The following is a 22,107-nucleotide window of genomic DNA, read 5'->3' as shown; positions in this document are numbered from 1 at the left end:
TGTCAGAGCAAGCTTCCCCTGCTCCGACACACACACACACGTTGAGACCCGGCGGTAGAGGTGGCACAAGTCTGAGCTAGATGAAGAGTCTCTCAAATCAAAGGGAGAGATGATTTCTCAGGGCTTATTCAGTCATTGCTCTCTTCTGAGATTGCTGCTAATTGCCTCACTTGTTGGCAGCTGTCGTGGTGGCTTTGTGAAGTCTGTGGACTGAAAATAGACTGAAAGGCAGCAAACTCACTGCAGAGAGTAGCAGCTTTGTCACTGGTTATCTGTGCCGCCTTTGCAGTGGCAATCTGATGGAGGAGGATGTGTCCCAGCACCCCCAAACCACTCAGATTGCATACAATGTGCACTAAATCATAAGAAATGCCTATAAACCCCAACCAAAGACGCACAACCTCTTCCTTGTGTATAGTGCCGCAAGGACCAAGAAAGCCTGTTGGGTTGCTTGTGGGCCTCCCCTTTGTACAGTGTGTCATGAAAAGCGGACAATGCCTGTTAATAGAAAGCAAGGCCTGTCTGTGAGAGTTGGCCTGAACTGGGATAAATGATATGTGGTTCAAAACAACCCCTCAAAAGGACATACAGGGATAATGTGACATACAGCTCTGCAGCTCTTCCGCTTATAACCAACCCCCTCTGTAAAGGAGACTCCCGAAATCCCAGCCTTGGAGAGCCACGTGAGAGCTCGTCAGAAAAGTCCTTTCATTTGCCGAAGGCTGCTGTTGAACGAGGTCCGTGTCCCTGCTGACCCGGCTCCAAATCAGACTTGGGGCTCACGTGGCAGCGGTAACTACTCATGTTCCAGCTGGCCAGTAATTGAACCTTGGACTTCTCCAAAGCACCTTCAGCCGGAGTCGGCTTGGAGCGTCCAAGCAGGGGTTGGGAACGGGGCTTCAGCGCCGTGCTTTGAGTCCTGTTATCTAAACAGCTGATTTGGGCCGAGAGGGAGGGGGCGTTCCCTGCTGCTTTATCAGAAGAGGTGATTGTAGTTGGCTTGGTGCCAGATGCAGAAGAGGATCCGATTGCTTTCCAGTCTGCAAACGGTGACATTCTTAAATGCTGGTGTAGGCCATTCTTGAATGCTTGTGTAGGCCATTTACAAGTGCTGCTACAGCAGGAGCGGGAGAAATACAGCCCGCGGGCCAGATCCGGCCTGCCAAGCCAGTCTGTCCGGCCCGTGGGGCCCCTCCAAACAATAATTATTACCAGCCCGTGGTGGGACAGAGCCCACCCAGCCCCATGGCATGCAGACAGGGAGCCACGGGGCGTTGCACACCATCGGGCCGGGCAGGCTCCATGCCACCGCATGCAGCTTCCTTCTGGAGTGCTGAAGCCCCACATAGAAGCACGAAGCCGAACCAGCCCGATGGTGTGCAGGTCCCACCTGCAGTGCCGTGAGCCCCACAGGCTGGCATGGTCTGATTTGAAGGCGCATGCCAGCGGACTGGGCAGGCTGCGTGCTGCTGCGTGCAGCCCCCGGGACTCAGCTGGAGCGGCGTGCCACACCCCCACACACACTATGATAGAGTAAGACTTTATATTGAGCTATATACACTATGCAAAACACACACAAATCAAGACAAAACAATTTTTTAAATAAAATAAAAATATGTTGCTATAGTAGATGTTTGATTTTTAGTACGATTTGGTTTTTTTTCCCAGTTCCAAGATGGCAAGCCCCCCTCCCAAAAGGACCGTTTCCAGGGGCAAAAGTCAGGGGTTAGGGGCAGGATTTCCAGTTGCAAGACGGTGATCAGGGCAGGGGCTCTCGACGGCTCGCCAAAAGTCATTAAGTGGCCCTTTAGCCGAAATAATTTCCCAGTCTTGTGGTACAGGGTACCTGCCTCTAGAGGCCTACTAGCGCCTCCGATCTCTCCCGTCACCTGCAATGCCTTTAATGTTATAGTAGGGGAGGCTGTACAGAGGGCGAGGCATGCTTTGAAGAGGCGAGCCCTGCCTGGTCCAAGGCTGCCCCTCAGCCTTGTCCCAGTTTTACTCTCGCTGAGCCCCCTAGCTCGGGGTCCGCTGTTCAGGGCCACAGGCTCCGGGCTCGGCTCCAGCCACGTCCCATGACCTCCGGTTCCAGCGCGCACAGTCTGCTACGTAGCAGGTAGGGGCCTGGAGCCCTGTTCTTCCTCTGCCACCTTCTGCTTTATAGTCCAGGCAAGTTTGGCCTCCTGTGGCCACTTTAACCATCTGGCTTTACAGTCCAGGCAAGCTCAGCTTCATTCGGATACAGAACACGCTCTGTCCACTCGGTGCCGTTTCGAGTTTGGCGTGTCCCCCGCTCACCCCCTACAACCTAGCCCCCCACGTGGGATAGCAAGAGATGAAGTGGCAGGAAGCGAGCGGGAAGGGGGGAATCAGAAGCCCTCAACCGGGGGGAAAGGATGCCTCCTTTCTACCAGGGAAAGGAGGCATCGGCAAACACACAAACAGTAAGAGAGGAAGGAGGGGGAAAGGGCCAGGCTCCCCGGATCCTCTTCCCATTCTAATACCGGGGCAGGGGCCCCGTTACAGCTGGCAATGTGCAAAAGGCAAGTGCAGTGAAGTGGCGCCGATTCACGCCAGTGTTGAAACCCCTGCCAACTGAACTGGACCAGGCCAAAGCCTGGAGCTGGCGCTGATGACATGGCTAAGACTTCACGGCCCTAGACAGAGGCGAAACGTCATTATGAATTCTGCTTGAACTGTGAGTTGCGATCGAAACCTTTGATCACAAAGAGTTACGGGTTCACAGAGAGAGGAGGAGAGAGAGAGACAGGGAACAGCATTAGATTATAGAAAGTTTGGGTTGGAGCGGGCCTCAGGAGGTCATCTAGCCCAACAATTAAGTTCCCTTTGTTCTTCACTGGCACATCCCAGAGGGATGTGGAGGGCTAGTGCTCCTTCTTTAGTCACCACAAATGATGCTTTTCATCTTGCTTAGCAAGGAGGAATTCACCTTTTCCCCCTCAGACAACGCCTTAGCCACGATGTTTCGTGTTTGTAGCACTTCTAGGCTGCCTGCTGCAATGTAACCGGGGTAGGAAAGGAAAAGGCCATGCGGAAACTGGAAACCACCAGATTGCAGCTTGCCGTGGGATGGAGATAGTGCATACTGCCAGCACTTCTTGCTTCTCACTGGCCCCAGCTGATACCATCCATTTCAAACCAACAGGTCTGATCTTTTAGCTCACAGCGATCCTGAGCGGAGGGGATCGGGAAGAGGCTGAGCCGCACTGTAACGCTCATCCCTTCTATAGGCTTTCCTGCAAGATCAGAGGTAACAGGCAACGCTTGGCTACGTTCTCCTGGATAAGCAAATTTGAGGTTATGATGAAGAGTCCCAGTCTTGTTTCAGAGGCAGTTTGTGGAGAAGCTCAGTCCTTGTCACAGCTCTGCAAAACCACGTGCTTCCTCACGCCTGGGTAGAGAAGTGCTGTTGGTCTGTGCTAGGCAGGCAGGGCACCACTCCGAAACAGTGGAGCCTAGTCAAATATTTGTTATAAGTATCAACTTGCACAATCCATCTCTCTCCAGGTCCTTAACGTTGTGTTAGCAAGCGTTACCCAATCACATTGTTATGCCTGGTGGCAGGGAGCCATGAGAGCCGTCAGCTTCCAGATTGCCCTAAGCTGTCAGTCTGTAGCACCTCCACAATTAAATGGTTCGGTTGCCTTTGCTAAAATCCTCCATTTCAATGGATTGTTTTGCAATTCATGATGGAATCGAGATTTGCAGAGAGAAAATATATTGCATTGCTTCTTTTGATTTTCAGCAAGTTCCCTAATGATGATAGTGATTTGAAGTCTGTAGCATTCCTAAAGTTAACAGATGATATAAAGAATGGCTTTGGCTGCAACTAATACATTTTTACCTCTGGGTTGGAAGGCAGCAACTATATTTCAGTGCACAGAAAAGCTGCTGAATAGTGTTGGGAGAGGGACCGGTGAAGAGCATTGCATCCAGTAAAAATGCAGCGGAGGAATCTCAGGTCAGCCGAATATTGTTGTCTGGGTTGGAATTGGGTCAGTTCCTTGAATTTGATGCTCGTGCCTTGGGATTTGTGATAATTGTAAATATTCGTGATCATTTTTCTACAGACTTGCTTTCTCTTGCTGTTTGCCACAGAGTGGCCTTGTGGATGGAGAACTGGACTGGGGCTCAGATCTCTTGGGGGGGTCTCGTCCTTGCTCTGCCATTGTTCTGTTGGACGGGTTGGGCAAACCATTTCCCTTCTGTGGTCCTCAGTTTCCCCCTTTCTAGAGATAGCATTACTGACCTCCTTTGTAAAGCACTTTGTAGCCCTACAGATAAATCCACAGAAGAGCTAGGCATTATTACCCCAGAGAAAATTCCTGTGGCAGCCCAGCCATAAGTACTAAATTAGAGAGGAAGGGTTGCCCAGTATTAGCTTATGGCTTAACTTCAAGTCCCAGCTCTTCCACAGACTTACTACCTCAGGGAACTTCCTAAGAGCATGTATACCTTACAAAGCTGTGGCTGCTATAGCTGTATCTGCATTGGTACATCAGCAAAACCCTCCAATAAATATGCAGTTGGTAGATAGTCACCCTCCTTCCCCCTTTCCAGATCACACAAGCTAAGACAGCAGGAGCTCTCTTAGCTAGGACGTGAGCTTCTCACACCCCAGAATGACATATGTATTGTAACAGGGGGCTCTCTCAGGGCCGGTCTGTCATTGGCCCACCCACCTGTTTCTGGGCCAACCGCCCACCTCCTCGTCTGCCACGCCTTGATGATACATAATTATGGTCTTAGTTAGGTGGAAAGCGCCCCCTGGCATCGGGGCAAGAATGAGCAGCCATTTGCAGCTCTGTTCCTCCCCTACACCACAGCCCAAGCCTCAGCATCCAGGTTAATATTATTCCCAGCCTGAGACACCGGAGCAAACTGAGTCCAAAGTCGGGCTCCATGCACACACTCATTCATACCACCTCCCCTCTCACAGGAGGCCTCTTCCACTCCACCCCTCTCTCACTGGGGCCTCTGGCATACTGCCCATTACCGGACCACATTCCACCGCCCTGCTCCTCCTTGAGTGACCCCTCTGGGCCATCAGGCTTCACTACTCACATGCTGGTCTCGCCACGCAGCCCTTTCATGTCCCATGAGTTCCCCTAGTCTGCGTGGTCTGGCCTTGTGCTGAACCCTGGGCTGATTCTGCCCCACACCCCTCAGCGGGCAACTCTATACACTCACACACACATATATTTGGCTTCTCATCTCCATCCCCCCAACTGGGGCCATGGGGCTTCCCTCCCCAGTGGGGGCTCAGGTGGCCATAGCCATGCCTGGCTCCATCTGGGTCTTAAACCCACCTTGGGCTCAGGTGGCCGTAGCCATGCCTGCCCCCCTTGTTCCCACAGTATTGTGGGGGCTAGGGGTTAAGGCACCCCAACCCACCTTTCACTGGGGTGGTAACTGGCCTGGGGGCTCCCATGCCACTGGGAGCCCCACCAGGCCACCCACTCCCTGCAGGGTGCAGTTTTAGCTCGTGCCCAGGACCAGGAGCCTCCAAACCATCCCCTTAAGCACCTACCCTTACCTCCAGGATGTTGCATGCAGCCTTGCAGCCAGGCGATGTTTCTGCCTGGCTGCCAGCAGCGATCTGCTCTGTTTATATAGGTGACCAGAGTTCTAAAATGCCTGCCGCAATCAAGCACCTGCTGGCTGCTTGTCTCAGCCCTTAAAGTGGCAGGCACCAACAGTGCCCTGCCACACGTATGCTGGTGAAACTCTGTGGTATAGACCAGACCTAAGTCCGTGGCTCAGCACCTGACAAGCATGGTGTTAGACAAGGGTGGTCTTCAGAGACTGGGAGGCACTGGAGACTATGGTAATGAGGATGAGATAAGTACTTTAGACAGTTCACTCTTCATTGTAGCTCTGTTTGCATTCAGGGATTAGTCACTAGCCCCACACAAGAATGCTGAAGCTGTCTAAAATCGCTCTTTTTAACCCCTACCAATGAAGGACGTGGTTTAGTGACCTACAGGCTTCTCTTTATGTAAAAGATAGGTTTCGTTCCACAGTTAGCAGTGCCTTTCATCATCCCGTCACTTTCTCCAGCACCCAGCTTTTCCTTGAAAGTCTCCCCTCTAACGTAGATTGAGCAGATGCTTGTGAGCTTTGCAAAGATCAAAGGTCAAGTTGGCCTACCTGAGATAATCTCCTTAGCAACAGCTTCCAGGATGGCTCTGGTGGCCAGGTCATGAGTCTGGACCTGTGGAGTTTACTATACCATTATACTCCTGAGTATCCACTTCCATTGAAAAAACAAGTGTGTGGGCCTCATGACTGTGGAGGTAATGTAGGAAGTGCAAACCGAATGCAGCTGATGCTGTGTCGCACATTTGAATCTGCGGGCAGCCTGAAACAGTAGCTCTGAGAGGCGCCACTTGTCCCACTCATCTCAGTTGTGGCTCTGGGAATTCTTCAGTTCTGCAACCACAGAATATGGCCTTTTCCCAAGAGGCCATGAAATCCCTCGTTTTTGCACCAGAATTCACCCTTTGTTTGTGGTCTGCCTGCCCCTGCCAGAACCTCTCAGTAGCTGCCTGCCGATCTCCAGCATAGGTTGATGAGCTAGGACACGTGGTCTACCGAACAGTAACTTGATGAGCCAGGGAGATGAGATACTGAGCTTCCCTTCTGTGACATTTTGGTTGCCTGATCGCCAAGGAACAGAAACCCGGGGAACAGAGCTGAGCTACCTGAAGATCATGGAAGGACATGGGTCGGCGTGGGGGGAGGGAAAACATCTCTAAAACGAATCATTATTGAAAATAACAATCAACGAATGAACTCTTCCAACTGGGAGCAACTGGGTTTTTGCATGGGAAGGAGGAATGGGACAAGTTAGTCCTGATGGGAGAGTAAACCTGCTGTTGCAAAATTTAGGGGCTACAAAGATCCACTGGTATCTTTTCACCTCAAAAAAAGCCAGCAGGCTGCATTAATGAGCCTCAGTAGGCAGATAGACACATACTCAGGTAAAGGCAAATCACAATGGCAGGTCGGGTAGGTGCAGGAAAGCAATCCCTGCTACCAAAGAGAGCCCAGCAAGCCCTGCACGAGCGCTGGGCACAGCCCGGGCAGGGCCTGGCACCGGCCCAGCGCTCCGATCAGTTACCGCCAGTGTCAGGTTCAGCCGGGGCTTTCTGCACCGGAGCTCAGCTCCTCTCCTCCCCTCCCTGGATCATGTCCCCGAGACTCTTGCCCTCCCTCGGAGCTAGCCCCGTCCCAGAGACACGTTACCAGATTCAGGTCAGGAGAGAAACTGGGATCCAGGGGAGTTTCAAGGGATTAGGAAAGAACTTGCCTCTGGGAAACTCTTTCCTGCATCTGCCTGGATTAAACTGTACAAGGAATATTGGCACATCTGTCGTTTGGCAAGGAACTTCTTCAAAGCTAAGCACGTGGAGGCAAAACACCCTCCCACTCCCTCATCGCTGCAGGGAATATGGTGAAAGATTCCCTGAAAAGGAGGAGAACTAGGTTTGTGTCACATTTTCCTGCTCCAGGATGAACACCAAACATGCAGAAGGAGTTCTGTATTTTACCATGATAGGTCTTGTCTTGCTATATATTCCCTAGACGAGTCCATCGCCAGCTGAAGGAAGAATGGGATTACAGTATCCTGAGCACCAAGTGAATCATGATTAACTGAAAGCAGGAGGAACTTTGTTTCAGACGGTTTACGATGTTCTGGTTTCATAACATCTCCCTAAATCCAAGAAACCGAACATGTCTTTTTAATTAACAGTGGTGACCTTATTGGGGTGGAAATAATGACATCAAAGGGGTGGGGGAAGCAAGAGTTAACAGAATCAGGCTTTGATTTATCAGTTCCATCTAACTTCCCTTCCACGATCTGGTTCAGCCTTGAGCAATATCAAGTATTATTTGTATTGCAATGACTGTCTCAATAATTAGGAAGATGCCGTCACTTCTTGGTCTTTTCCGAATTGCTGTACGGTAACCGCAGGTTGACAGGGGCCGTATTTTCAAGTGTTTGGGACCTGCAGTCAGAGCCAGGTTTTCCAAAGGGCTCATACTACAAACTTTTTGTGAAAATCCGATTGCTTATATTGGAGCCTAGATCGGAGCTGATTCTTTTACCAACGTGATCTGACATTTATCCTTTCTCTTGAATCAGGCTTGTCACTGATCCCCAGTCATGCTCCTTGGCTTGCTTCCTTCTTCTCCTTTCCAATTAATACCCTTGGACCCATTTATTAAAACCTGGGACGATTATAACCCTTGAACTAACTAAACCATTCAGTACACCATAAAACAGCAATAAAAGGAGCATACTCTTTTGAAGGTCACCTTAAACTAATATGATGGCATCCTTTAAAAAATGCTTTGCGCGCTGTTTTTTATGCTGATAATAAGAAACAGATTGAACCGTTTTAAAGCATTTAAAGCAGTGGCGAGGCCTGCATGCACTCATGCTGTTTTCAGCTGAGCAATAAGCCGTTGAACTTTTTGTCTGAAGTCCCAAAGGAAAGTATAATTTTTCTATCGTGTAGGCTGGAATAGCAATTGCAGAGAGAGCGACTGAAACCCAGGCTTTCACACTGGAGCATTGTGGGGAAAAAAAGAACCTCAGTTAATAAAGACAATGTATTGTGCAATAGCTTTGCTGCCCTTTGTAGCTTTATTGGAAATAATTTTTTAATAAACAGTTTTTTCTCCTGTTAGTCTAGCAATAAGGTATACATCATCTGCTTGTCAAAGCACAGGCGGGTGCCATGGAAATGTAGAAATGTTACTACAAGCACCATGAGATTTTGTGGGTTTTAATTTTTAAATACTCACAAGTGCAAAAGTTACCTTTTCTAGTTAGTTATGCTTCCCGGATGGCCCTGTTTGCGATGTTAACACGGGTCCGTTGCATCGAGTTTCAATATGTTCTTGGTGCTTCAGCTCCAGTGATTTGTATCTGGAGTCTCGGTATTTTAGCAGTACTGCTGTCCCACTTCTTGGGGTCTGGTGACTTATATGAAAATCTCAGCTTTTGTTGAATAAAAATAACAAAAAAGCCTAAGTCTGGAATCTGCACAGTTGGGGAGACAGGTTTGAAAATGTATTGAACCCTAAGGTGAAAAAACCAGGAGCCCAACAAAAGGATCCAAAATGTTTGGCTTTGTTTTTTAAGATCTCGTGATTTTTTTGAATGCTTCAGCTTAGCATTACCACATCCTCCTGTTTCTCTTGTTAATGAATTGCTTATGTTCCTAGCACAATTAAGGGTTTGTAGCTCTCCTTGAACAGGCGAGTGGTCCTCCTGGTTTGCATGATACTACTCATGTGAGGAAGGCTTTACAAGATTAGGGCCTCTACTTTTAGAGAGGGGCCCAGACCCCAAAAAGCACTCAGCACAACTGAGACAAAGGATAAAAGTAGCATTAACTTACCTTGGGCACATCTACACGTGCGTTTAAGTGCAACTAAATTTAACACACATTAAGCTAATGAGCATTAAGTGATTTTTGGCAGGTGTCTACACGTGCAGGGACGTGGCACTAAAGTTAGTGCCAAGTCCCTGCAGCCCTGCCATGTGCCCCTTGGGGACTAAGTTAGTGCCGAGTCATGTCTACACATGCATTAATGAACTTTAACCTCGCCTAAATTTGATACCTGCATTTGCAAATTTAGGTACCATTAGCCTAATTTCACCACTGCGAATGTGGATTAAGGGCGCGCATGTGTAGACACGTGCCCGTAATATATGTGAAATTAGGCTAAAGTGTATTAACGTGTCTTGTGTAGACGCACCCTTGTGTCCGTTTTACTGTGGGGCCAACAGGCTCCTTGGCCATACTCCAGCACAGAGGCTGCCCTAGCGTAGAGGTGTCTTGGGCAAACCCCCCCCTAGCAGCACACCAGGAGCCAAGAGAGAAGGTGCTACAGCTGCCTGAGGTTTCCAGGCATGGAAGTGTAACTTCAAAGTGCCCCATCTGCTTGATGCAGGGTCCAGGGTCTTTCCTGCACCGCACCCTGCCCGCGAAATGCAGTGCCACCTGGGAGGTGATACTGTAGGAAGCTTACCTGATCCATTTACCTCCTTTTAAAACACTAGCAGCAATTTAACTTCACAGCCTCAGTTTTGCATGAATGCTCTCGCTGCCTTGAATTTCCTTGCTTGTCTCTTTTATCTGAAAGAGGGAAGAGAACCACCCGTGCCTGATAAGGTTTGCATTTAAATGGACCGAGTTGAACCCTTGGTAGTCATCACAATGAGGTGGAGGAGGTAGTCCTCAGACAGGAGGGAGGTGAAAGCAGATGGGACAGAGCTAGTTCCTGCTGCTACTGTTTGGCCAGAGACCGATGTCTGTGAGGCTGTCTCTGGGCAGCAGCACCTCTGGAGTGAGATCTTAAGAGGCCAAGGTATATATCAATCCAATGATCCTCTCAAAGAAGCTCCCTTAGCCTCAGCATGACTAACGTGGAGGCCTTTGGGTTGAAGTTTCAAATCTCACCCATTTCTTAGCATCTGCAAGCAAGGAATAGTGGGAAATAAATATTTTCCATCCCCCGTGCTCCTGCCCAGGTCTTTCCAGCCTTTTGTTTTCCACGAGGCACTCCAGCATCCTTCCCACTTGCAAGTGGAGTAAAGAAGTGGGGGGAAGCCAGGCTCTGGGATGAGTTCGTGTCGCTACTGCATAGAAGAGCTTCGGTACCTATGGGCCCCTCCTCTCTGCCAGCAGGCAGGGGCACAGCAGATCTGTCGGGAAAGGGAGCAAAGGAGCCTCATGTTTAATTTTTTCTCTCTCTTTCAGAGTGAAGTCAGACCCTTTTCTATCTCCTGGGACTGAATATTAAAGCGATGGTCGCTTTAGCCTCCTATGATTGGTTGATATTTTGCTCCGGCAGGACCCAGCACCTGTTGCTGTATATTACTCTATAGGGACTGAGCCGGACAAGAGGCTGAAGGCTGGACGGCTGCATTCAAGCCCTAGGTATGACTTTGTGTTGCTTTTAACACTTTTCTTTGAATGCAGCCAAGCCCCTGGGCACAAAGCGTTTGCCTGCATTTGAATGCAAGCTCGCGGGCTGGCGGGTGACAAGGCTGCGCACAGATAAAGCCTGTGGTTCGGCTGCCTTGAACGAGCTGATGGGGAATGGAAGGGGGCTATTTTTGGAAGCTTCTTTGATGTGTGTCAGCGGTGGAGTCACACTTTGGACCCGAGCTAGTTTCTGAAACGTGGCTGCGGACGGGGAGGTAGAGCCGCGCGGTGACTGCATGCGTGCGCTCCGTGTCCACCTGCGCTAAGTGCTTCACAAGCAGGGCCCTGCGCTAAGGCACATACAGCCAACGTAGCGCACACACACGGGCAGCGGGTAGGGCCGTGAGCAGGAAGCCCGACCTCGAGACCTCCTTCGGTGAGTTTTTCGCAGGCGGCGGGAGGAGGGGCGGGAGCACAGACCCAGAGCTGTGCATGCTGGAGCTGGCCTGTGGCATCACCACCTTGTCAGGAACTTAGCTACCACTTCGGAAAACTTCTTGAGGCCTCTGACCTCTTCCCAAAGTCAATTCTCTTCTGCTGGCTGATGCAGCCCGCTTTGTTGCACTAAACTGTCCAGCGAGGCTACTTTGCTCTACAGAGGCCAAACTGTGCTGAGTTGCACGATGGGTGTCCCTGGCTCGGCGGTTGGGATCCTAAAACAATGAAGGGAAGGGGTATACACACACGTGTATGTGGGCATGCAGACACGTGCCAACTCCCAGCCCCCTATTCATTAGGTACGGGATGAGAAAAGTGGACCGGACGACATCCAGTAGCAAGCACGGGTTGCTGCAGAACTTCTAGTTTTAGCTGCTTAGAAGTAGACCCTGATCTGTATCCGCAGAGCAGTCCTGTCCCTGCCGAGAGGGCAGGAGTGGCCGGTGCGTGGCAGGGGGTGGCTGCAGAGGAAGGAATTGCAGGAGGGATGAAGTCCTGTCCTCACATCCCTTACCACCGCCTGGAAAAGGAGGCTTCAGGCAGAGTGAGCACAGCAGCCGCAGCCCAGCAGGGGAGGACAAATCCATGACTCAGCACAGGGCAGCTGAGACCAGCAAAAGGCTTCTGCTGCGTCATCAGCTTCCCTTCCTTCGAGGCAAAAGCTGCGCTGCTCCGCTCTGTGCCTCAGTTTATTCCTCTGTAAAATGGGCCCGCTGGGCAGCAGAGCGCTGAGACCGTGTTTTGCGGGATAGGAGACCGCCGAGATCCTCCGGTGAAAGGCATGGCAGCGGCTGTATGGCAAGGCTTGCTGATCCTCGAGGCGTTTACCCGCGTGCGTGACGCCCGGTTCACCGAGGCGCGCCACCCGCGTTGCTTGGTCACGGACAGCTTTGCTACCCCGCGTCGGCCGTGCTCCCTAATGACCACGATGCGTTTGTTTTTGCCCCTCTGTTCAGCGAGAGTCCTGGAGGTGATATGGCAGCAGGCCCCTGTGAGGTTTTGGAGCCAGACCTGGAATGTCCTGAGGCCGTAGAAGAGCTGCCGTTACAGGCAGAGGGCATTCAAAGGCGGTCGAGGGAGGACGTAAGAGAAGGTACCTTGCCTGCACGTGGTGCTGGAGGCCGCGCTGGTGGGCTTTCCCCGCAGTAGCTCCACAGACTGCTTTTGCCTGCCGGGCGCTAACAAAAAGTGGAATACAGTCAGGCTGCGCTGATGCTGTTGGAAAGATGCCTCAAGGTGTCTTTGAGGGGCTCGTGCCTGCGAGCCTGCTCCGTGCAGTGAGACTGGCTTCCTGAAATGACGGCGTGCCTCCGAACTTGCCAGGAGCTGTAGTGCTGCCATTTAGCAGTGTGCTAAGACCCGCGCCAGGAATACAGGGCTGGACTATTTGCCTTAGTCTTTAAAGATGACTTGCAGAGTGAAAATGTGGGGTTTTCAGTGTTGTGGCACTGAACTTTGTTTGCAAAAAGCCCCAAAGTGGATCTTAACACCATTTTTTCCTGTTTCCTTGTGTTAGACATTCAGGCTTCATGCACTGCTTCTCCTTTCCCAGCGGCTGGGGAGCTAGTAGGTTTAAAGCCTGTTTAGCCAGGTAGAGACATGAGATGGACTGAGAGGTTTGCAAGTTTATGCAAGCTGGGAGAAAAGCTCTTTGTGTTAAAGGTTCCTCCCGCTTGCCCCTGTAATAGGGCAGCGAGCACTCCCTGTCTATGTTGCTGGGTCCTTTAGGGCAACCTGTGGCATCATAAGTGGCACAGACTGCCTCTGTACGTAGCACACGGCAGATCAGGGAGGGGACAGGCAGCACAGTGGCAGACAGGACAGGGGACAGAAAGCAGAGCAGCAGGTAGGGTAGGGAAAAGGACTGGAGTGGCACTCAGAGAGCGTGCAGAGCGTTTGTGGCACAGCTTCCAAGAAGGCTGGCTCTTGGCAGATCTAAGACCTCCAGAAACCAGGGAAAAGCAGATTTTAATCCTTATTGAGGGCAGGAAAAGATACATAGGACACTAAAGAAAACACTAAATCCCCATTCAATCGTAACTCTTGTAATATTTCTGGTATTGAACGTTTTGACACAACAAACCGAAGGAGATAGGATAAGGTTGGATACAAGAGCTGAAGTGCAAGGAGAAGATCCAGCATGGTCACTAATGAACCGTCACTCACCGGCTTGAACCGCTGCAGAAATCTCATTACCAGCTTGCTTTGTTCTCCTTTTGACATCGCTCATGACTCATCTCAAGAGCCATCAAAGGACCTGACTTTCCAAAACGCTGAGCATCTGCAGTTCTCTTTGCTTCCAAACGTAGCTGTAAAGGCTCGGCGGGTCTAGCACTCGGGCCCGTGGAGCTCACGCCAGGGGATCCCAGCGCGCAGGCACTAAATCTCACCATGGGCGCAGCTTGCGAGGTGGGAGGAGCGCGGCGAGCAGAACGAGGGGCTCCAGCGGTGCGTATTTGTGCAGCCCGCTGAGGTTGGAAGCAACCAGGAAGCCCCGACCTGCAAGTTTCCAGTAGTGTGGAGCCATTCTCCAGCTCACCTGACTTGTGAGAGATCAGGCTTTAAAGGCCTGGCTTGGTTTCTCAAACTGTGTCTTGTGTTGCCGTTTCAAGGACGACTGTAGGCAATCTCAGACCTACGCCCAGAGACCTTTCCTGTCTTTTCATGTCTCTAGAGTGGAGAGACTCCAGCTGGGGAGTTCTCATGCTAGCGGCCACTCAAGACCCATGAAGTCAGAGAATTAGGTCCTGAGACATTACCAGGGTCTGCTGGGAACGTGCGGAAAGACCAGCCTCGTGACTTATTGCTCCGGAGGCTGCGATTGCCCCAAGCCGCCCCTGAGGCCAACCCTGTGTTCGATGTATCCCAGAAGCAGAGAAGGCAGCCAGGGTGCCTGACCGGCAGCTAAATGCATGTGTTAGAGGGAGCGTATCAGGCAGGTGCCGGGCAGGGGAGCCTTGGACAGCTCTCCCAGCAGCCTGCAACTTGCCCTTCGAGGATCTGTTCCTACAACTGCCGGGAAACGGGTTGCTACTGGGATGAGGAGGTCTGCGCGTGCTGTGGCACATTCAGTGATGCACATGACTTACCTGTGACCCCTGCTTACCTGTGAAGCCTTACGCCCCGTGCGACGCTGCTGCATGACGACTGCTTTTTAGACGATCATCCAGTAAAACCTCTCCCCTGCCCAGTAACTGCATTGCCTTCCGTGCTCAACACCCCACTCCCTTTTGGCCCCTCCCAAATTCTTGCACTTTGGGGAACAGACATTGTGGTTGCTACAAAGACTAAAGCAAACATCCTACCTCTGAACCTAGAGGAGAATTTATTGGCAGTACCAGCGTGGTTTCCATCTTCTCTGTCGCCAGCAGCTAGCTGCTGTGATGGTCTCATAGTCTGAGCCCCCGGGGATGTCCCTGCTTCATGGCTTATTCGTGATGCATTTTCTCTCCCCCAGGTACAGAGGTGTCACAGGGCAGCGAGGAGGTAAATGGTACGTCACATGTAAGTAGCACACGTCTGCACTCCCAGAAAGTCTGTACCTCCGGGAGGGTGCTCTGTGCATGCTGGCCTGGGTTGTGTGATGCTGGATGTTTGCAACGGGGCCATCCAGGCTAGGTAGGAAGCTGCAGAGATCTGGTATGAGGGTCATAGGATCCTGGGGGGGTCCAGGGTGGAGCTGATCCCCCTTTCCCAAGCTTTCAGCAGCAGGACCTTGCATTCATTTTGCTTGGCTAAAATCATCCAGCCCTAAGGAACAGGGCTGGCCCGGCAGTTCCCCACGGAAATGGGGAAGGAGGCAATGAGGAGACTGATGGGGCATGTGCTTGGCTCAGAGGAGCATAGAAGTGCCTGCTGGATGCTAATGGGGGCTTCCAGCAAGCTGACTGGGAGCCGGACGTGCTGAGCAGGGCAGCGTGCCACTCCGCAGGCCTGGCAGAGCCCAGCTACTCTGCTCATCTCGGGGGCTTCGTCTGCAAAGGAGAGCTTGCTGGCAGCCCAGGGGGTGGAGAAGCTAGGGAGGGGGGAGCAGGTGTCCCAGGTTACTGAGGCAGAAGGGGGCTGAGGCCGGGCACATGGATTTCTAGCCTGGGAGAGGTGCCAATGACGGGCACTAATGAAAGCAGGATGATAAAATTAGAGTGCTTGGGTAGAAAGCAGAGAGGGGCGGGAGGAGAGTGAGACAGATGCCTTAAAAATCATGCACAAAATAGAGGCCAGGCAGCCCTCCTGCCTGCCCCTGGCCCTGACACAAGCGCAGGAGAAAACCTGCCTAGAAGACCGCCCTTTCAGATGTTTAAACCTCATACGCTAACTCACTTGTGCAGCCCGGCCCCGTGCAGAGCCTCAGGGCTGAGCGAGAGGCCAAGGAAGGATCATGCTGGAGAGAAACCGGTGCCAGGATCTGAACACTTCCAGTCTCCGGGGAGCTCAAATCTAGCACCAGACCTCACGGCCGGCTCCTATGTCAGTAATGAGCCCCAGCTTAAGGCAGTTCAGATCTATACACTTTGCACCTGTGGCCTATCAGCCTATTGGATTGAATCCTCTATCGCTGTCGAGGGTACTCCTAAAGTCCTAGACACGTGAATGGAAATAACCCCTGTCCATGCACTAGCTAAGATAAATGCAGAAGGGAGATCAGCCCTCCTGGAACGGGTGTAAGCTAATCCCCAGCTGAGGTCAGGCATGAGCCTCACTGCAGGGGCTAATATTTCACAGAGCTGGACCAGGAGGGGTTTGCACCTTTCTTTGCAGTGTCTGGCAGTGGCCACATTCAGGTCCAGGCTCTGGGGCTGCCAGGTGCATTGGCTTTGTGTAGGTGAGAAACGTTTTCCTCCACTTCACAACTGGAACAAAAGCAAAAGTGTGATTCCACGGGTGACATTTAGCTGGAAGCATGGCCTTGGCATGGGCCCCGAGGGGAGTGACGCCCCACCCTGGCTGAGCTGTAGCCAGCAGTATCATCATTCAGCTGTTGCTGTCACTGATCTGTGATGATCGACCGTTTTTCCCCATCTGCTCTGATCCCACATGTTAATTAAGGAGTCGGTCAGACTGCATCTCTGCATCCTGACCCAGCTGGAGCGCCCAGGGTCGGGCCAGACCCAAGGGCCTGCTTCGTCTCTGTTTCTAAGCTCCCCCTCTCCAAGGGATCCGTTGTTCCCCAGGCAGACGCACAGGAGGGGATTACTGGCTGCAGCTAAGCAGCTCTGCAGAGCACTTGTGCTCAGACAGATGCCTTTGAACAAAGGTTTGGCTCTCCTCCACATCCCTGGGATTGCAACCTAATTCAAGTGGAATACCACGAACGTGACTGTCACCCCCTTCCCCACCGAGCTGACCTCTGGTGCAACCCCAACCAGTTTGTCCGGGAGCCCAGACTGGTTTGTAGGTCTCTGCTGTGAAGCAGGATGCATCTTAGGTGGCGTGAGGATGTGGAACAACTCTGGGGTGGTTTAACGCATTGCACACGTGCCGGGTAAAACTGACCCCACCAGCCTCGGCTCCACGGTGAATCTCTAAGCAATCTGTAGAGATCAGACAGGGAATCAGGGGTCTCGAACATTTCTGTCCACCCTCGAGTTTCCTTCCTCGGTGCTGCCCACTGGAGCACCCTGTTGGCTCCCCTGAGCACCGAGGGCAACAGCGTAGAGCTTGGCATCTCCGCAGTAGGTCTCATCGAAGTGAACCCACAGACGAGTGAAGTCAGCAGCTAAATGGCCCATAGGCAGCGTGGGGATGGAAGTGCTTCCAGGCGCAGGGTCCGGCACTCGAGCCATGGGAGAATCCCCAGTAAGCCATCAGTCATCAGTAGTAGCCCCCCGCAGCATAGACGTCCCCTGAGCACAGCTGGACACGTAACATTGAGGCACACCTGCCCCGCGCTGCATTCCTGAGACCCTTCCTCAGGGGCATACGTGGCCCACGCCCCCTGCTCACGTTTTGTGTCCTTCAGCCACGCGGTGAACATCTTTGCTGTCACCCCAGGGATTGAACGAGAAGCTCAGGGTACAAGCATGCAGGGCTCCCTGCCACGGCCCAGGCACAGGGGGACCTGTAACATGCTCAGGCTGCATTGAATAGCTCCAGGCTGGCCTATTTTCCCCATTAGCCGCTCTGCTTATGCACCCAGGAGTCCCATCCTCATTCCTTCGTCTTTCAGGAGCTAGGGGAGGAGGGGAACAAGCTGCACATTATTGAGACGGACCTGGACGAGTTTGTAGAGACCATGACGGAAACACCACCGGCCGAAGTGGAGCAGAAGGCGAAGAGGACAGAGAAGGTGGCGGAGAAAGCCAGCTCGGCCGTGCCCCCAGGTACTCGGGCTGAGGGGGTGCTCAGCAGCAGCCCGCTGGCTCCTGCCTGGGTAGGGACAGCGGCACAAACCCTACCCCTGGGTCAGCCCAGGAGCAACTGCCCAGCCTGGCGGGGGGTGGAGGGGCGAAATTCTCCTCTCCAGAACCCCGTGCGACACCGCTGAGCTGCAGACACCGAGCCCCTGCGCGAACCGGGCTGCTTATTTCCCTTCCAGACTCAGGCCCTAATATTTGAAAGCATTGGCCCACGTGACTTGCCTGCAGTGCCAGTGCCAGAGCCTGGCATGAAACCCAGGAGTCCCGACTCTATTTAAGCAGCCTGCTCCACCGTGCAGTTTGCACATAGCTCTTACATATAGCAGCCCCCAGCTGCCCTCCTTGTCTCACCGGCCAACTGGAGTCACCCCCACCCCTCACACGTGAATCCCTTGCACCCCAGCTGGAGCTAGGAGCGGGTCTTTCCCCTCTCCTCATCCCCCAGCCCCAGGATGTGGGTGCTCCCTGCCCGCTGGCAAACAGCAGGGTAGGCACGAGTCCTGGGGGAGCCTATCACTGCTGCTGGTCATTGGGCCAGAAGACATGACGGCAAGGGATCCCTAGTCCCACCCCGCTGTGAGCACCCCCTTGCAACCCAGCTCTGCTCCCCTGCCGTGTCCTGCACCTCACATCCCCCCGCGGGCTCCAAGCCCCCATTTGCTTCCTCACCGTAACGCCACTTCCGTTTTGCCTAAAGTCCCCAAGACCCTTCCAGTGAGAAGGAAGACCGAACCCCGAACTGTCGGCGCCGCCAAGGAGGAGCTGCTGTGGGATGGGCTGACCCTGAACAAGTGCATTCTCATCGCCTCCCTCATCGCTCTCCTAAGCATGGGCTTCCAGGTCTTCCAAGGTAAGAGACGTCTCCCGGCAGGGCAAGGAAGCCTGTGGGGACCAGCCCGGCCACACACACAGGGTGTCCCGCACTCGGGCTGTGCTGCTGCCTGGACAGTGGGCACTTTAGAGGTCCCAGATCAGGCTGGATTGTCCTGATTTCGTAGAAGACCTCCCTGCCCCACGGAGTTAATACCTCTGATGGGCAGCAGGGAAAATAGGAGCAGGGGCTTGTGCCTGGGCACACAACTACTCAGTAACAGCCAGGAAAGAAAGGCAGGTTCCCCTGGCCCCAAGTCAGCACTACCCACCGGGCCACACTGCCGCGTGGTTTCTCTGGGGATAAGGCCTGGCCTCTGTGCATTTCTAGGAGGCGGAGGGGCTCAGATCTGGCTCGAAACCCCTCGTTCCTGAAGCAGCCCTGGTTCAGGCGTGCACGTCGGGCTGTTCTCCGTGCGCTCCCCGCAGCAATGCGGTCAGGTCTGGGGTGGAGCACCCCACAGCGATGCGGCACAGACTGGGCAGGGAGCAAAACTCGGCTTGAAGTTCAACCAGCCCAGGGAGTGCAGGGGCAGGAGCTCGCTCCACCTCAATGGGAGCCTGAGGTTGACTGTGGGCAAGTCCCCACCTCGTGGTGCCTCAATGTTCCCATCTGAAAATGGGGACAGTGAAGCCAGCCCGCTGGGAAAGCATATTGCAACCTGCTGACGGGAGTCCCGAGAGAGCTGCCCGTTTGGATTGGGACTGTCAGTGACCACAGGGGGCTGGAAGGAGCTTGCTGCAGCGGCACGTGGGCACCCCCAGCCCATGCAGGGCCCTCAGCCCAGCACTGAGCAGGAGAGAAGAGCGCCCCTACTAAAGTGCCTGTGCCATCTCCTGGCAGCCACAGCTCCCTCCCACTGTCACTTCTGCTTCAGCTAGCAGCAGGGGTGCTATCAAGGTGTGGCCTGCGCTGGTCTGATGCCCCGCTCACTAGGAAGCCTCTGTGTGGTGGGCAGGCAGCTAGGGGTGCCCCAGCCTTTGCCAACGTTCGTCTCCCAGGACCTGGCTCACTTTTTGCCTCCCCTTCCCCAGACGTTGTGGAGGAGGACGACGAGGTTCCCGAAGCAGCGCCCAGCCTGTGGGTCCAGCCCGAGAGCAGCATTCCTGAGGATGGCACCAGCGAGCTGGTAAGGGGGGGAGCCGCTGAGGCTCATCCCTTGAGACGAGGCAGCGGGTAGCAGCAGGGAACCGAGGCGGGTGGTTTGTGCTAGTCTGCCACGTGCACTGGGCTAGAGCCTGACACAGAGGCCCTGGCAGCCCCGTCTCCTGGGGTTGTCTCAGCTCCAGCCACCCCAAGAAAATTAGCTAAGAACATCTAGATGGAGCACACCAAGCCCTAGGGCCTGATGGGAGGGGAGTTTCAGCACAGGCAGGACCAGGCCTGGAGCCCTTACCCAGGTCACTCATGGAAGTCTGCATGGTGATGCCCGTGGGACAGGGCTGCAGGAAGTCTGCATGGCGATAGCCCCGTGGGACAGGGCTGCAGCTTGGGAGCTGCTTTGCCCTTGGGCACCCACGTGGGTGCACCACTGAGCTCCAATCCCACAAGGTGCCTGAACCCCTGAGGCAGAGGAGCTGAGGATGCTTTACGCCTGCCAGGAGGATGCTCCTGATGCTTGCAGAATCAGGCCCACGCCCAGCAAGCGATGGGCAGTTGCAAAGGGACTCCAGGGCCTAGTGCGGCAGGGATGAAGTCTGCCACTGGGAGCTTGTCGGGCTGCCGGGGTCAGAGACACGTGCATTATCAAAGAGCCCCGGGGCAGAGCCTCTGCGTCAGGTAGGAGGGAGACAAGGGCCCCTTGGGGTCTGCAGGGCACTGCTGTGACCTGCTGCACGCGTGGCATTGCTGTAGCTCTGGATGTGCAGCCAGGGGAGAGGCCCTGGAGCATGGGCTGACCCAGGATCACAGTGAGAGCCGGGGCCCGTCCATGTCTGCTTCCCCCGCAGGCAGAGCCCTGGTTCCTCAAGAGATGGCTCGGCCGGTCAGAGCCAGAGGAAACAGAAGAACCGGAAGCCAAGGCTGAAGAAACCCCAGAGGAACCACAGGCCAAGGCAGAGCCGAAGAAGGCCAAGGAGAAGCCGAGGGAGAAGCCGAGAGAGAAGCCAGAGAGGAAGGAAGAGAAGCCCAGAGAGAGTCGTGCGGCTCAGGTGGAGCGAGGCAGCAAGAAGGAGATGCAGGGCAAGGCCAGGCCCCCAGAGGCCAAGGCCAGCAGAGTGCCCAAGGAGCCCCAGGAGGACGAGGAGGAGGAGGAGGAGGAGCAGCCTTGGCCCAGGAAGAGGGCGCGTGGGGAGGGCAAGGAGGGCAGGCGGGGGGAGCGACACAGGAAGGAGGAGGGGAAGGGCCGTGCCCCCCGGCTCGAGGCACTGGGCCGCGAGGAGCACAAGCGCAACGAGGAGCGGAAGCGGGACTCCAGGCAGCAGCGAGAGCACAAGGGCAGGAAGCCATGGGAGCAGGGCCCGGTCCTGCCCCGCAGGGACAGCAACCACAAGCTCCGGGAAGGCAAGAGGCACGACTGAGCCCCGTGCCCGCGCCTGCCACCGGGCACTGGGGCTGAGCGGCATGAACTCCAGCGGGGTCCAAAAGGCCAGGCTGTCGGCAGCCTGAGCGCACCCCCGGCCTCTCCTGTGATCCCCGAGACCTGTACCCTTGCTGCCGTCACCGCTGACTGGGGTTTTCCTCCCCAAACAAATAGATGCTGCTTGTTTGCCGGGCTCCCCAGGAGTGGCTGGCTTGTCCCCAGCCTGCTGGCAGAAGGGGGCTTCAGGGTCTGGGGTTACAGCACTCTGCTCCCAGCTCTGCCTCCGACCCTGGGCAAGTCCTGTCACTACTTCGTGCCCGTTTCCCCATCTGTCCCGGGGGTGAGACGCTCGGGGACCTGAGCCAAGTTAGCACTAAGTTCCTGCTGTGGGGACAGCAGCTTGGTGCTGCAGGATGGGCCTCTGCGCACCTTTGAGCCCCCCTGGATAAGACACAATCGTGACATGGCATGAAAGAGAGCAAGGTTGTCCTTAGCTAGGAAGGGCTGGTGAAAGCCAGGCGGGCAGGCACTCCCCAGCCTGAAAGAGCACCCTCTTCCATCTCCCCACCCCCGCCAAATCCCCTTGCATGGTAGTCAAATTCATAGAAACCAAACGAAAGTGCAATATTTTTTCACTGCTTTACTACAATGGAGAATGCAACTCAGTCACAGGCAGCAGTCGCGGGAACAGGAACGAGCGCATCCAGCCTCAGCCCACTGGGTGGAAATGTCCTTTTTAATGGCACATTAAATGGAGCGGTTTGGAAACCCTGCAGCATGCACCTGCCTCCTGCTTTCTTGGTGCGTTGGGGGAGATCTTGGCAGGGGAGGGGATCCACCCCCCAACAGCATTTTGGTCACCTGGGAGCTTCCCAAAAAGGCAGGAAGCTACCT

At 54.0% G+C, this 22,107-nt stretch overlaps 1 protein-coding gene across 2 annotated transcripts in view; it reads left to right on the top strand.

Moving 5' to 3' along the window:
• Positions 1 to 21,993, top strand: part of JSRP1 (junctional sarcoplasmic reticulum protein 1) — a 32,418-nt gene extending 10,425 nt beyond the window's left edge. The window contains exons 2-8 of one of the 2 annotated variants that reach the window (XM_025193596.1): positions 10,800 to 10,979; positions 12,422 to 12,558; positions 14,923 to 14,969; positions 17,632 to 17,785; positions 18,519 to 18,671; positions 19,727 to 19,821; positions 20,642 to 21,993. In XM_025193596.1, coding sequence (XP_025049381.1) covers positions 12,441 to 12,558; positions 14,923 to 14,969; positions 17,632 to 17,785; positions 18,519 to 18,671; positions 19,727 to 19,821; positions 20,642 to 21,211 — 1,137 coding nt within the window. In that variant the 5' untranslated portion in view covers positions 10,800 to 10,979; positions 12,422 to 12,440 and the 3' untranslated portion in view covers positions 21,212 to 21,993. Of the gene's footprint in view, positions 1 to 10,799; positions 10,980 to 11,193; positions 11,404 to 12,421; positions 12,559 to 14,922; positions 14,970 to 17,631; positions 17,786 to 18,518; positions 18,672 to 19,726; positions 19,822 to 20,641 lie in introns of those variants that run through there. The other variant, XM_006037166.3, reaches the window with a different exon arrangement.
• Positions 21,994 to 22,107: the final 114 nt, after the last annotated feature.

Source organism: Alligator sinensis, unplaced genomic scaffold (genome assembly GCF_000455745.1).
Source record: "Alligator sinensis unplaced genomic scaffold, ASM45574v1 scaffold1960_1, whole genome shotgun sequence".
NCBI lineage: Eukaryota > Metazoa > Chordata > Crocodylia > Alligatoridae > Alligator > Alligator sinensis.
Note: the sequence above shows the minus strand (reverse complement) of the source record. Positions and strands in the feature narration are given on the sequence as shown.